We start from the raw sequence: 16,347 nt of genomic DNA, 5'->3' as shown, positions 1-16,347 counted from the left end.
TACATGCTGTCGCATTAACACTGTTACTTACATGCTGTCGCATTAACACTGTTACTTACATGTTGTCGCATTAACACTGTTATTTACATGCTGTCGCATTAACACTGTTATTTACGTTGTCGCATTAACACTGTTGCTTACATGCTGTCGCATTAACACTGTTGCTTACATGTTGTCGCATTAACACTGTTATTTACATGTTGTCGCATTAACACTGTTACTTACATGTTGTTGCATTAACACTGTTATTTACATGTTGTCGCATTAACACTGTTGCTTACATGCTGTCGCATTAACACTGTTATTTACATGTTGTCGCATTAACACTGTTACTTACATGCTGTCGCATTAACACTGTTACTTACATGTTGTCGCATTAACACTGTTATTTACATGTTGTCGCATTAACACTGTTATTTACATGCTGTCGCATTAACACTGTTATTTACATGTTGTCGCATTAACACTGTTATTTACATGTTGTCGCATTAACACTGTTACTTACATGTTGTCGCATTAACACTGTTATTTACATGCTGTCGCATTAACACTGTTGCTTACATGCTGTCGCATTAACACTGTTATTTACATGTTGTCGCATTAACACTGTTACTTACATGTTGTCGCATTAACACTGTTACTTACATGCTGTCGCATTAACACTGTTACTTACATGTTGTCGCATTAACACTGTTACTTACATGTTGTCGCATTAACACTGTTACTTACATGCTGTCGCATTAACACTGTTACTTACATGCTGTCGCATTAACACTGTTACTTACATGTTGTCGCATTAACACTGTTACTTACATGCTGTCGCATTAACACTGTTACTTACATGTTGTCGCATTAACACTGTTACTTACATGCTGTCGCATTAACACTGTTACTTACATGTTGTCGCATTAACACTGTTACTTACATGTTGCCGCATTAACACTGTTGCTTACATGCTGTCGCATTAACACTGTTATTTACATGTTGTCGCATTAACACTGTTGCTTACATGCTGTCGCATTAACACTGTTACTTACATGTTGTCGCATTAACACTGTTACTTACATGCTGTCGCATTAACACTGTTACTTACATGTTGTCGCATTAACACTGTTACTTACATGCTGTCGCATTAACACTGTTACTTACATGCTGTCGCATTAACACTGTTATTTACATGCTGTCGCATTAACACTGTTACTTACATGCTGTCGCATTAACACTGTTACTTACATGTTGTCGCATTAACACTGTTACTTACATGCTGTCGCATTAACACTGTTACTTACATGCTGTCGCATTAACACTGTTACTTACATGTTGTCACATTAACACTGTTACTTACATGCTGTCGCATTAACACTTACTTACATGTTGTCGCATTAACACTGTTACTTACATGCTGTCGCATTAACACTGTTACTTACATGCTGTCGCATTAACACTGTTACTTACATGTTGTCGCATTAACACTGTTACTTACATGCTGTCGCATTAACACTTACTTACATGTTGTCGCATTAACACTGTTATTTACATGCTGTCGCATTAACACTGTTACTTACATGCTGTTGCATTAACACTGTTACTTACATGTTGTCGCATTAACACTGTTACTTACATGTTGTCGCATTAACACTGTTACTTACATGCTGTCGCATTAACTGTTACTTACATGTTGTCGCATTAACACTGTTACTTACATGTTGTCGCATTAACACTGTTACTTACATGCTGTCGCATTAACTGTTACTTACATGTTGTCGCATTAACACTGTTACTTACATGCTGTCGCATTAACTGTTACTTACATGTTGTCGCATTAACACTGTTACTTACATGCTGTCACATTAACTCACTGTTACTTACATGCTGTCGCATTAACACTTACTTACATGTTGTCGCATTAACACTGTTACTTACATGTTGTCGCATTAACACTGTTACTTACATGCTGTCGCATTAACTCACTGTTACTTACATGCTGTCACATTAACACTTACTTACATGTTGTCGCATTAACACTGTTACTTACATGTTGTCGCATTAACACTGTTACTTACATGTTGTCGCATTACAGTCAAGTCCATATCATAACTGTCTGTTTGCAAAGCCTGCACCGAAATTGCGACTGATTTACCAAAGAATCCACTGCGAAATGTACCGCTTACAAATAAATAATGCTCAACTGAGACATTGTTAAAAATGAATGTTGATTTTCTTCTGCAGAGGCGGTCTTTCACCTATCTATTACTTCATAAATAGACACGTTCCAGAACGAGTCGTTCGCTGGGCTTAGTAACAATAAAAGCTGTTTTTGGACTAACAAGGAAGTTTTCAGTTCTGAAACTTACAGGATATTCTTACAGTATGATGACCTCTTATATATCAAAAGCTCAAGGAAAGTTTGATTTCTCAGTTCATGACCCCTTTAAGTCACAATTACCTTTTTATCTTTTTATTACTCTGCGGCGGAAACGGGCTTCTGTAGTGCGCATACATTGTCGCACATACCCGTAAGTACATATTTAAGTAAATTCTGGTCTATTTTATCGCATAATGAACCCGCCTATACATTTAAAAACAAACCAAACTGTGGTTCATCACTTTACATGCCGGTCAGAGCAATTTACATTTTGGTGAATTGGCCAAATCCCGTCAAAGCACAAAGAACAATAAAGAGTTGTTTTTGAGATAAACACTTAGATGTTCCCTCCACGGAGGATCATCAAGGCAGAACGCTGTTCACTAATCTAGAAATGTGTACGCCGGTTGTCACCACGTTGGGGAAAATCATGTATCATGCCCGCTTTGAGAGCATTGATTGTAGTCTTACAGAATCTCTTTGGGCCGCTATCATGGGAACGTTTCGGATCACAAAGAGCAGAATGAAGGGTGAAACGTCTGAGCCTGTTTGAGTCTTACAATCACAGTATTTGATGTTCCCTGATGAGAAATCACCCATTTGAAAGAGATTGTCAGTTTGACTTTCTTGTTTACAGTGGTTAAAGTGTTTGCTTGCTTGGCCCAGCTGCTTTCTTTTCAGTCAATAGGGGTGAAAATGAAGTATAACCTCTAGTATGAGTATACTTATTCATGTTTTCAGTATATCAATATCTGTACATTTACACGCCTTAACTGCATAGTATCTCATTCGTTAAACTCTTTAATCTGTCCACCTCAGTTAAACCCCAAGTACCAATCCATTATCTCAGTTGTCGTTAGTCTGTGGCCGTCTTTCCAGTTCATCCAGCCCCTTGCACTCTTTAATTTCAGTCAATACGAGTCAGACGCTGATAAATGCACCCAATTTTATCATGCATGTTTGCTCTAATATCCTGCTGCATCCCTGCTGCATCTCTCAGTTGGGGTAAAGCAGTAACCAGAGCGCTTTGCAAATAAAACCGGCTTCCGAAAAAGAGACCAGGGAAGAAAAACCCTTTACACTCCATTCTATTCTATTTACTCTGGGAAAGAAAGATCAATTGATTGGGGAGAAGGCGACCGTGAGCCCAGGTTCGGACCAGAGAAGGCACTTAGCCCGGGCGCCTTGCTGGTGGTTTTGAAAGCCTTTGTAGATACGGCTTCATCTGAAGGAGCTCTGAAGGTGAGAGGCCTGTGCTTGTCAGATTAGTCGAGAGAGCATTAGCTGGATGGTAAACAGGGAGTGCATTAGCCACAGAGGCCCGGCTCTCAGATGGGGTAGAGTCTGACCTTTCGGGAGCAGTTGAGTGGCCCCGCTGGTGACGCTAGGAGACAGGCCTCCTCAGGTGGAAGGGAATGGAGGCGGGCTGAATTATTCAGCATGGACGTGGGCTGCACTGGGGCTACTGATGTCCCCTGACACACTGTGTGAAAGCCCCCCCAACCCCCTCCTGCGTACCTCAGCCCTCCCTGCGCCTGTCGCTCCATGTGCGTCATGAGCAACACTGGCTGTTCAATCACACAGAAGAAAAAAAACAGGTGACAAGAAAACACCATTATCAGGTGCACACGGCTTGTGTACGTGTGTGCATGTGCAAAAGAAAGAGAGGTTTGTGTTGAAACGTGAAGGAGATTTGACATTTTTCAGTGTTAAAATACATTTTCTTATTCCAGCTTAGCATGCAGAGACCTTTAGAAATTGATTTGAAAGTTGATTTTCTCCCTGAAAAGTGTAAACACTGTTCTGTGGCACTTTCAAAAATGTCTCTGTTTGTTTAAGCATCCCCTACAGCCTAGTATAGCAACATTGGCTCAATCAATGGTGTCACGTGTCAGTTTGGGGCGGAGCTATCTGTTTGATTGGCAGTTTGATTGGAGTGTTCAGGAAAACCATCCTTTTTGCAATTCCTTTTGGTAGTTCTAGTAGTCCTGAATTTTATTTGTAGATAAAGGGGTTAAGGTTGGGCCGGTTAACCCCTGCTGGTAGATGCCGTAACTACACCATTATGTGGGCAAAATTCTTCTTCAAAATCTTTCTGGCAGCCATTCAAAAATGCCATGTGAATTTTTATTTTTTAAATGTATTTTTTTAATGAGTATTAATTTTAATTTATTTATAATTTAATTTAATTCAAAGTTTGCATATTTTTTTAATAATGACATTTTTCACATTTTAACTTAATTTGTTATTTGATTAAAAATGTTTGTTTAATTTGAATATTAGTATAGCCTAAAGTTTTGTATGTTCCACCAGCTCTAAACAGCATGAAATTTCTGTTTATTACTACTTCTACTTTCTACTGCCTGGATCTTGAGCGATGCCATTTATGGCTCAGGTGATTGACAAAAAAACACTGTAACTGAGTGCCGATGAAGCAATTATACCAGCATGCAGAAACTTTATGAGCATCATTTCCCAGACGAAAATCACCTGTCATTGAAATGAATGGAAATGCTAACACTTTGTTTTAATATAACTTCTTGTGAAGTGTTTTCATCTGTGTTAATCTGTGTTAATAATCTGTTAAATTCTCATTTGAAATAGATGACAGTTCCCAGAGCATGTGAACGCTCTACCCAGTAGGTAGAGAGTGTTCTCCGCTCCCTCAGGCATTTAGAAATCCCCTCAGCCTGACTCTGACGGTGTCCTCTGTGTGAGCTCTCAGCCTCACGAGTCGGCAAGCCTGACCCTTTTAAAGAGCAGAGCCATAGTGGTCAAAGGACTGTGTACACTCATACAAACACACACACACTCAGTTCTTACTTCTCACACTCTTTCAAATCCCAGCAAGGCCTCGTTCACAGCCGGTCTCCTTGACAACAGCTGAACACAGGGTTGGTACAACAATCCAGGCATTTGTGTTACCCCATTAACCGTGGGGTCTCCCAGACGACTGGAACCAACACTGTTTTTTGTGTTTTGCTTTTGCATATTTAAGAAATATATCCCTGCATTGCCCTTAGGTACATGTAGAATAGGGGTTTGCACACAAGTGACATTTAGCTTAAATGTGTGAATGGACTTGTAGTGTAACTCATATTTATGTTCATAAAACAAATTATTCTGATCTTGTCTTCCGATTGGTCAATAGTGCTCCAGCCATCCCAAAATACATTTTGTTGTAACAGCTATGATGCAAAACACCTGCTCACCATATCACTTCCTTGCACCCATTGGGTATCTATATAGAATTGCATGTAAGATACAGAATTGATGCAATGTACAGAATATAATGAAGATATAAAAAAATCTATGTTAGATATGGAATAAAGGAGATTAGTAATGTATAAAAGGAATAGAATAGAATTAAAATGTAATATACAGAATAGAACAAATGTAAGAATAGATTAAAACATATTAGATAAAGATTTGTAATTTATGAAAGATATACAATTAAAATGTAAAATACAGAATATAATAACAATGTAAGATACAGAATAGCACAAATGTAAGAATAGAGTAGATAAAGATTAGTATTTTATGAAAGATATAGAATACAAAACTACAATTAAAATGTAAGACACAGAATAGAACAAATGTAATAATAGATTAGATTAATAGAGTAGAATAGAGTAGAGGATTAGTAATTTATGAAAGATATAGAATAGAATTAAAATGTAAAATACAGAATAGAATTAAAATGTAAGATACAAAATAGAACAAATGTAAGAATATACAGAATAAGATAAAACAAGCTATGGAATGGAATAGATGTAAGGAAATATAATATAATACTTGTGAGGAATAGAATAAAATAAGATATAAAATGTGTAAGCAATAGAATCAAATACATGTAAGAAAATAGATTAGATTTAAGAAATTGAACATGCTATCAAATATGTAACCATTAGAATTGAATAAATTTAAGAAACGCAATACGATAAGATCTAAAAGATGTAAACTACATAATTGAGTAAATATTAAACACAGAATAAATGTAAGGAGTAGAATTAGATCTAAAGAAAAATAATAGAAACAGAATAGAAATACAATAAATGTAAGGAATAGAATAAAATAAGATATAAAATGTGTAAGCTATAGAATATAATGGAATAAATCAAGGATATAGAATAGAATAGACATAAGATACATGTGCACATTAAGCCATAGTGCTTATGTGAGTAGTGAGAGTTTGAACCTGGCTCACACACATTCCCCCATCTCACTGATACCCTAAAAAGTGTCAAAAAGGTCCAAACTAAAATATAAATATAAAATGAATGATTGTATGCAACAGCCCTGACTGGACCTTGTGCTAGCGGTCAGAGCTTTGCCAGCTCTCAGTTCTGATTGTTTGTGTGTTTGACTGTTGCCTGTCTGTGGACTGAATGACACCGTGTGTGTTTGAGGAGGAGGAGAGGAAGACTCATAGGAGCTGTTACTGAACAGATGGTCCCAGCGCGACACTGGACCTCCGACCGAGGAAAAATCAATGCTCATAACTTCAAAACAAAAAAGAAATTAATAAATATGGAGGAACACTAGATTGCTTTGCATCAGTGTCGCATTCTAATTAATAGGTGTTTTGTTTGTGGGTTGTTGGTGTTTTTTCCCTCCCCTCCTTTTCTCCAACGGTGACAATTTATGCTTTTTTAGAGCGGAAGGCAGACTGTGAAGATTCCAAATCAAGCTTGTCTGCTTTTTTTCTCTCTTCTTCTCACACGCTCCCCCCTTTCTGCCCAAACACACCTCCACTGTCTGCTCCTCGTCTTCTCTTTTGGACTTTCTCCTCATAATCTTTTCCCCCTGACGTCCCCCCATGGGTCAGGCTTGGTAGAAAGCGGATGCTATAACAGACTAACACATTTTGACAAGGATATTGATATTGGTTTTGTGTTTTGGAGGGAGAGGACTGTCTGCATGGGTTCTTCGGTTTTGTGTTATTTCAAAATGATAATGCAGAATAATTCACTTTAGGTATTAGCACATACAGATTTTCGCCTTACATGTGCTATAAATTTACATTTAATCATTTAAAGTCCCCCTGTGGTGAAAATCAAGTTTTTTATGTGCTTTAAGACAAACCATGTGCAAATTCATTAGTCAACACCATTGCTGAGTATTTTCTCCTTAAAACTGCAGTGAAAAAAGACGGTTTCAAATCGCTGGTGTTTCTGACATCACAAACTACCTTGTAACCAATCACGTCAGCATGCCGGTGGGCTTTAGCATATCATTAACAGTGAACTAGCAGTGGAGTCTCAAGAGAAGCCAGATTATCCTGGTATATTTTTTAGTTGATATGAAAAATCTGGTAGATTTAGCAATATAGCGGGTGTATGATGTATATCACGTTGTTATGATCAACTATATACCTTTCTCCACTGACGTTCTGAGTTGTTCAAAGCGTTTCTGATTATTGTTAGAAGAATGCAGCTGCCTGACTCTGAGATGGCGAACGGGAACATGGTTTGTGTAACATTAGCAACACATTATTAACTGTTTGATAACATAGTCAAGCAAAAGGCTAATCATATTAATTACATTGTCCGACGTTGTAAAGAGCGATACCTTTGTGCTGCGTTTACCTCAGTAAGTTGGCAGAGTGAATCTCTGAGCTGGTGTGAGTGAGTGGAGGCGGGGCTAATTAGCATATTTATGATTCCGCATATACTAAATGAAGCAAGGGTGTAGAGTTATATTCAAGCTATTTTAAGCCATGAAAATAAGAATTCACAGAAAAAAAAACATTTAAATATGTCATTTTGACTACAGGGGGGCGTTAAAGGGATAGTTCACTTTGAAATAAATTTTGGTATGTTTAAGCTTACCTCAAGGGCATCCAAGATGTAGGTGTCTTTTTTTTCCGCAGTAGTTTCAATTTTGATATGTTTAGGTCAAACCGTTCTTGTCTGTCACTTCCTGCACAAGCGCCGGAAGTGATCTCTCTGAAAAAATTCAACGTTGTCTGTTGATATATCGAAATCGTCTTCCATTGCGATTTCCTTTTATATCTAAATATGTTTAGATCTTCACAGTGAAAGGTAACACTTCCGAAATCTCTGTGTAAACAATGAGTGACGTACACGCGCGAGAGATCACTTCCGGCGCTTGCGCAGACCGAAGCGCCCGCGCCCAATGATATAAATACTGTTCGTTTTCTCACACAAACCGCTCGATGTTTAATTTGGACTTCTCTGTGCATGCTCTTTGAGGTGGTGACCATAGACCTGCATTATATGACTGACAGACAAGAACGGTTTGACCTAAAAATATCAAAATTGAAACTACTGCGGACACAAAGACACCTACATCTTGGATGCCCTTGAGGTAAGCTAAAACATACCAAAAATTAATTTCAAAGTGAACTATCCCTTTAACAGATGCTTTTATTAAAAACAAGCAATTTATCATATAGGACACAACAATATTCACTATATTAATAAATTATTTAATTGTTTATGGTACATCCTGATACATCCATGATTCAATCCGACCAGCGTTAATCCAACCATTGAGCGGAGCGTTAAAGACGTACAGAAAAGATAATAAAACATGGTACAAGTAGGTTACTGCGGTCCCTAAAAACCCTTTCCCGTCTTCTCATAGCTCTCTCCATAACGTCGTCAGCAAACCACAAATTATAAGCCATTTTCCCTTATCTTTCGGCTGTTTGTAAAGTAGCTGATTGTTACTGCTGGTTGCCAAGGTAACAGAGTCTTAGACCTAAGTTAGCCTGGGGGTAAGGTGTCTAATTTTTTTGTAAAAAAAATAAAGAAATAAAAACGTGTAACATTATACAATTATTAAATAAATGCAGTTTTTTTCCTATTTTCTATACATTTTCTATTCTGGGGTAAAAATGCATCAAGGTTTCCCCAAAAACATTAAGCAGCACAACTGTTTTCAACATTGATAAAACTAAGAAATGTTTCTTGAGCATCAAATCATATTAGAATGATTTCTGAAGGATCATGTGACATTTTAAATTGTAATAATATTAAATTATTACTGTTTTTTATTGTCGTTTTGATCAAATAAATGCAGCCTTGGTTAGCAGAAGAGACTTCTTTGAAATACATTTAAAAATCTTACCGACTCCAAATGGTAGTGAATTATTTCATGAGACCATGTGAGATATTTGTGCGGAAGAAGTAGTGAAGGAAGAAAATATTTAATATGGTGCAAAAAGTTAAGCTAATTTATTGATGTTTACAGATATACTGTATATAAACAAAAATGAACAAAATAAAATGTTATATATCTTCATGTTTCTGTATTATATTACTATCTTCCATTGACAGAACCATTAAACCCCTCCCTATGCAAATAGATGGAGAGCCATGGATGCAAAGCCCATGCACTGTAAGTATTTAATGAAATGATATTTATTATATGCTTAAATGCACCTGATATTAGTCGTGTTCACATATAAATTTTTAATCGTGGGAATATTTTTTTTTGTCTGAGCCTTTTTCTTACATTCTTCCGAAACTGGCTTGAGTTGGTCAGTCTTAGATTTTCCTGATAGTTTGTGTAAAAACCACAGCAGCATCTTACAAGAAAGCTGATAATATGCTCCAGCCCAAAAAAAACAACCTCATTTGCAAGATTCAAAGCTTTGTTTGCCTTTAATTAAAGTTTCCCTTCTCTGAAAGCATCTTGTCTAAAGTGCAGTGTTCATTTACATATACTTCATTTTGTCGATGCCTGGAATCCAAAAAGCATGACAACACAATTAATTGGAAGGAGCACTTGTACCTGTAGATTAAAACTCTGGCTAAAGGTAGACAGCAACATAACTGTTATACTAGCAGGTGATCTCCATGGCAACCTATGGCTTCATTGATGCTTAATTAGTGTCAGTAAACGCAAGGAATGCTTTTGAGACACTACAGTCGATATTCAGGTGTTCCAACTTATCCTCAGCAAAAGTGATTATGCTAATCCATTTTTAGGTGGCGCTGCATTGTATTTGCTTGTGAGGGATTGTCTGTAAACCATTGGCAATCAGTGGGGAAAAAAATGATAATTATATAACACTGAAATTATATAAAGAGTAAAATTATTCTCTATTGCAAAATAAAGCAATACAAAATAAGGTGAAGTAATGTCTTCAGAAAGTAGTTTTTTGAGTATTTATATTTTTATGGAAAAAAATATATATATATATATATATAGATTCTATTTTTATATATTCTCTGTAATAAAATATAAATTATATATATTTTTCCATAAAAATATAAATACTCAAAAAACTACTTTCTGAAAATTTAAAGCGTTTTTTTTTCTTCACCTTATTTTGTATTGCATTATTTTGCAATAGAGAATAATTTTATTCTTTAGAGAATCAAGTATATTATTCATAAAACTTAGCTACAATCCTCACCTAATGGCACCTGATCTTATCTTGTCTTTCTAAATTGTTCCAGAGAGACACTAAAAAGGGCATGGTTCCAATAAATTTGCATTATATATGAACACTCTCGATTTCACCCCATACGTTAAAAAATGTCATGTTGACTCTACCTCTTAATTAAACTTAAATGTTCCAAAGGTTTTCTTATTGAGGTGTTCAGTACCATTTACCTTCTTATTGCCATTACTGTGTCTAAATACTTTCATGAACAAAGCACATGGGTGAACTCAAAGAGAAGAGCTTGATATTTACCATCACCTTTGATGTGGAATTATAATTGACACATAAATGGGGAATTGAGAATTCAGCTCCCAATTAAATGTGACGGGGACAGAGTTAATAAATAAGATTTTAATGACACTCACACACACTTCACATTCTAGTCCATTAGTTCACTGCCTGTTTTCAGAAATCAGTTGTGTCTTGGAGAGTCTTGGGCAAGTTGTGTGCCTATATTTGTGTATTTTGCATTTAACTATGTCATATCTTCCTCATCTGGTTGTCTTTATTAATTTATATCACATAAGCCTAAACATTGTGCATTGTATTTGTTCTCACAGATTAAAATTGTGCATGAGAATCAGGCCCGTATGCTGATGGGCCCTTCACAAAGCTCTGGCTGCTTCTCCGTCTTTCGACGCGACCGCAGAGAGAGCAAAGACTGACAGTCGACAACACCTGTGATCTAGCCTGACTTCGTCATACTCATATTCTAGTCAGAATGTGAGTCTGATACTGCTTCATAGGGCTTTGATTATGAGGCGTGTCTTAACCGAACCAGGAAAAAAAAAACCTCTGCACTCAATTGGATAGACCTACAACCAATGAGAGCAACGCAGTAAGTCAACTACTTTGCATAGCACAGTTGTCAACTACAGAACTCAAATGCACGCACGCTGGAAGAAGTAAAATAACGAGTGTTGCTTCTTTTACTTGGCCCTCTTGAGTGCGACCAAAGGAGAAACCACACAACGACCACAGGGTTTTCATTGCCCATCTTCTTAGTTACCATCGGAGCCAGCTGATAAATTAAACTTTTGCCGAATCCCGTAGGAAGGACGGCAAACACATCTTTCCGATCGACAAATGCCTTGATTGCAGTTCTATGTTCGTCTTTTAAAATGAATGCGCTGTCGATTTCTTTTACAACGGACGCGATAGCGGAATCTCTACATCTCAGTTCTCCAGCTGCAGTCATCTGTGAGGGAAACCAGTTCAACCCAAGCGCTCTTGATAACGTGAGGATTACGTCCCTGCAGATCATCTGTCCATCATCGTATAAAGCCCGCCCTGGCAATTTGATTGGCCCGACGATTTCTGAACCGATCATAATTACTCCTCAATGGAGCGAGTCCAGACCGAACTTCCCGGTCAAAAAATGTTGTGGGCGGGGTTTGGGCTGGCATCCAGGCTACCTGTGATCAACACTGCACCCTACACAAGATCATGTACAGTATATGGTGGGAACGTGCCAAATAAGAAGGTTGTATTTCAGCAGTGTGGAGATCTCTAGATTTCAGCTGATAATTTCAGCCACCAGTCTCAGCTGTTTGACTAAACTGCCATATTACAAGCCATGCACTGGGAAGCAAAGACCAACCCTTGGGCACAAATGTTTAAAGTGCAGTCAAAAGGCACAGGTCGTCGGATCACTGTTCTTCTCACATTACACGACTGTCTGGGGTACCATTTAGTTGCTGTTGTACATGACGGATCGATGACAGGGGGTCACATATTACACAACATTTCAATAGGAAGAATCGCCGACAGCTCTGTCTGGTCTACAAACTATGTTTCACAACCAAACTCACACAAGAAGTGATACATGAAATAATGTAAAATCACAAGTGAGACTGTATTTATTCTTGTTAAAAGAGAGCCAGCAAGAAGCTTGCGATCCAAGTTGTCTGTGCGCTGATTTGCAGCGAAAACGCCATGCTTGCTAATGTTTTGTCTATGACTCCTCCCCCTGAACTTTCCCTTGCCCCGTATCTTATGCTCTCATTGGCTGTAGGTCATCGCCAATGTAATTTCCAGTCAAAACACATTCCACACTGCATGACGGGCATCGGCACTTCTCTCAGATTGCTTCTTTGATAATACACACTATGCGACTGTCACTCACGTGAACAAGCACCTCTGCATCAGATTTCGTGCATTTGTCAGCGATTTCCACAAAACTGTCGGCGAGTAAAAATCGTATACAATCATGCAGTGTGTACCCGGCATTAGGCACTGCAGAAGCAAGTGTGTTAAGTCTTTTGGAGTCTGAGTCTAATGTGTGGAGTCAGACGGACTCATGAGCAGGAGCCATTTTTATTTTAGGTATGTTATTTAGAAAGTGTCAGTAGTTCTGGATTACTTGGTGCTAATGTGATGGCCAAAAGAAAAACAAAATACTGTTTTAACTTAAAACATGTGAGATGTGTTAGTCTAGTTGTAAATTTTCTATATGCTGTCGCATTCGAATCTTGAATCTGATTGGTTGACGAACGTTCTAAAGTGTGCAGTCATTTTCAGGGAAACGCACGGCTAAAGTAGTTCCAAGCAGGTCTTGACCGCATCACAGTTCTATATCATTCCGCCAAATAATTTCAGTCATTTCAAAGGTCCTTACAGCTTACAAATAGCAAATGACCAAGCCAAGCAAATAAATATAGGAGACAATAAAAACCAAATTATTTTCATGTTTTTTGTCACAAAATTACGCTTCATTAAATATGAAAAGCATATACTCTCTTTCTCCAGCTCTCTCTCGCACTCAAACGCACAGAAACTCTCACAGAAATGTGTTGTCAGCGCTGCTCTGACGATTTTATCAGTAAAATATTTACCAACTTAAAAGCTACATGACATTTTTCAATAGTCCGGTAATAACGGCGCTGTTTTTGAAGCAGTTGAACTTACAGTTTCACAAATAGTAGAGGTGCTACTGCCGAACACTGCTGAGAGACGCACAGACTTGGGTAATTTACACACATTTAATCTCTCTCTCTCTCTCTCTCTCTCTCTCTCTCTCTAACTGCATTAGTCTGCTATCAATGGCTCAAGCCTCCATTACTAGCTCTAAAATGACGTTTTGGAATTAGTACCAGAGGCTTGGGATTAGATGCGTAAGAAATTAGTCTTACACACAAGAGCGTTTTAAGGACAACTGTCTTGAAATACATCATATGAACAATGTTTTGAGGTGTGGTAACTGTAGTATAAGAGGAATAATTAACAACAGGCCATTGAATTATTGAAAAATAATGCACAACCTGAGGTGTAATGCCGGCTCCGCTTCGCCTCTATTATATTATATTATATTATATTATATTATATTATATTATATTATATTATATTACAAATCTAGATTAAAGCCTGTGTTTTTTCTATGGAAAAGAATTGGACCAAATTTAAATGTGAATAGGTGATTTCTGCCCCAGCATTTTTTTTAAAACCCTTTTCCTTCAATAATCATGCAACTTAATTATTTTTTTGTTTGTTTTTCAGAGATTGATATCTATTGGTTTAGGAGTTGCATTTAAAATTCACTTCAAAATACTTTTAAAAAATCCGGATGGTTCTGGTTACAAGTTTTCTAAAACACTACTTAAGTACTAAACACATTCAAGTCACTAGAGAAGGAAATCATTTCCAGAAGCATGAACACATGTGGTGTAGATAAACCTTCTTTATAATATGAAAGCACAAATGGTGGCTTTGGGTTTCTGTTAAACAATCCTCATCCGGAGTCAGTAATCGCCAAGCAGTGTTGAAGGCTTTTTTAAATGTGAATACCTGTCTGTGTTTCATTTTAAGCCTAAGCTGTTTGCTTTATGACCAAGAGTCAGATTGGAAGACTGTATTTTGTTTTATTTTGTCTTTACAAGACATGGTTGTCATGGTCACAAGGTGCTTTGCTCATGCATATTCATGTGTTGTGATGCACTGCTGCCAGAGCTAAAGCAAATGTGCGACTGCACCTTTCCTTTTCTTGCAAGATAGCAGCATGCAGTGATGTGAGACACTATTACACATCCTATAACTAAATTCTGAAGTTTCTGCCTGGTTTAGTTGGGGCTGCAGTTCATAATAAGTGCTTTGTGCAATAAACTGCATGTTGGATCGAGATATGATGTATGATAGATGTCATAATTAATAGACTTTATATTTATACTTTGGATATGGTGGATAGAGAGCATGGCCTATTATAACGTGTATACGATGCTAACACTGTAAAATAATCAATAATGTGCAGACAAATGCACATTGTAATGTGGGAAGAACAATGAAACCTTTTTGAACGATTTATATCAATATTGACGGTTAATTTTAATATTGATTATTACAAACAAAATCTGGTAAAATCTACCATTTTTGACATTTTGACCCTTTGAACCCCATTTCTAAAAGTTTGTAAAACCAGTGAAAGCAACATTTTTCATTATTTTTGTCAGTAAAAAATACATTATGCCAGATTGCTGTGGTAATTTGTCCGTTTGTAACTCTAACAAACACCAACTTTCACCCTTTGAACCTGTCAGCTTGCCGCAACCGCTCACCTCTTGACCTGACAACAAATAGATCCCTATGGTTGTAACCTTTTAATGTTAACCTGTCAAATGAACATCTGATTCTGTACCTGTCCTGCATTTCGTCAAGCTCACGGGATAATACATTGCGCCATGAATGACTTAAAATGTCAGTTAATGTTTCCATCAGTTCGCCATAATGGAAGTCCCTCTGTTGGTGTGCCAGTTCACCTGATCCTGCAAAAGTGACATGTTAGGTGTTTCTTAATCATTTGACAAGAACTGTGACACAAGGAACCACTGGACCGACACTTTTATTATGTGTTAAATATGCTGCATGCATGGATATAATGAACTTGATCTCAAAGGTCAGATAAAGTGTGAAAGCACATCTATAACCATAGGTGTTATGGGGGGGGGAAATCTCATCACTTGACCCCTGCATACCCTACATAGTTATCACAAACCACACATTTTCAGAACAGCATTTATCTGACATAGAAAGCTTTTGTAACATTATACACTGCCATTCAAAAGTTTGGGATCAGTACGATTTTTTTATGTTTTTGAAAGAGGTTTCTTATGCTCACCAAGACTGCATTTAATAGATCCAAAGTAAAGTAAAAACAGTAATATTGTGAAATATTACGATTTAAAATAACTGTTTTACATTTGAATATATGTTTGATTAATTTTCATCATTACTCGTCTTCAGTGTTGCATGATATGAATATATCAAATGCTGGCTATAATATCTCTTCCTGCACTTTTTTTATACAAAAAAACTATGATCTTTCTTGCTGTTATGATTATTGAGAATGAACATCGCTCGAGGAAATTTAAAGAAAGCAGGGTTACATTAACTGAACAAATATTAAGTGGGAGTGGAAAAATGGAAATGATAAAAATCAACTTACTACTCAGAAAGAACTGAGTGCATGTCGTGTCCGACTGTATTGTGATCTGTGTCTATATGACTCATTACATAGATCTTTGGAATACATTTATTTTGATTGATCAAGAATTTCTAAATTTGACTCTTTGTC

General features: G+C 37.1%; 1 protein-coding gene across 1 annotated transcript in view; it reads left to right on the top strand.

Moving 5' to 3' along the window:
- dgkb (diacylglycerol kinase, beta) overlaps nucleotides 1-11,456 on the top strand; it is a 61,485-nt gene extending 50,029 nt beyond the window's left edge. The window contains 3 exon segments of the mRNA XM_056270819.1: nucleotides 3,477-3,607; nucleotides 9,662-9,730; nucleotides 11,345-11,456. Coding sequence (XP_056126794.1) covers nucleotides 3,477-3,607; nucleotides 9,662-9,730; nucleotides 11,345-11,449 — 305 coding nt within the window. The 3' untranslated portion in view covers nucleotides 11,450-11,456.
- Nucleotides 11,457-16,347: the final 4,891 nt, after the last annotated feature.

The sequence above is a fragment of the Rhinichthys klamathensis genome, unplaced genomic scaffold, assembly GCF_029890125.1.
Source record: "Rhinichthys klamathensis goyatoka isolate OS25496 unplaced genomic scaffold, OSU_Roscu_1.1 h1tg000308l_1, whole genome shotgun sequence".
Classification (NCBI taxonomy): Eukaryota; Metazoa; Chordata; class Actinopteri; order Cypriniformes; family Leuciscidae; genus Rhinichthys; species Rhinichthys klamathensis.
Note: the sequence above shows the minus strand (reverse complement) of the source record. Positions and strands in the feature narration are given on the sequence as shown.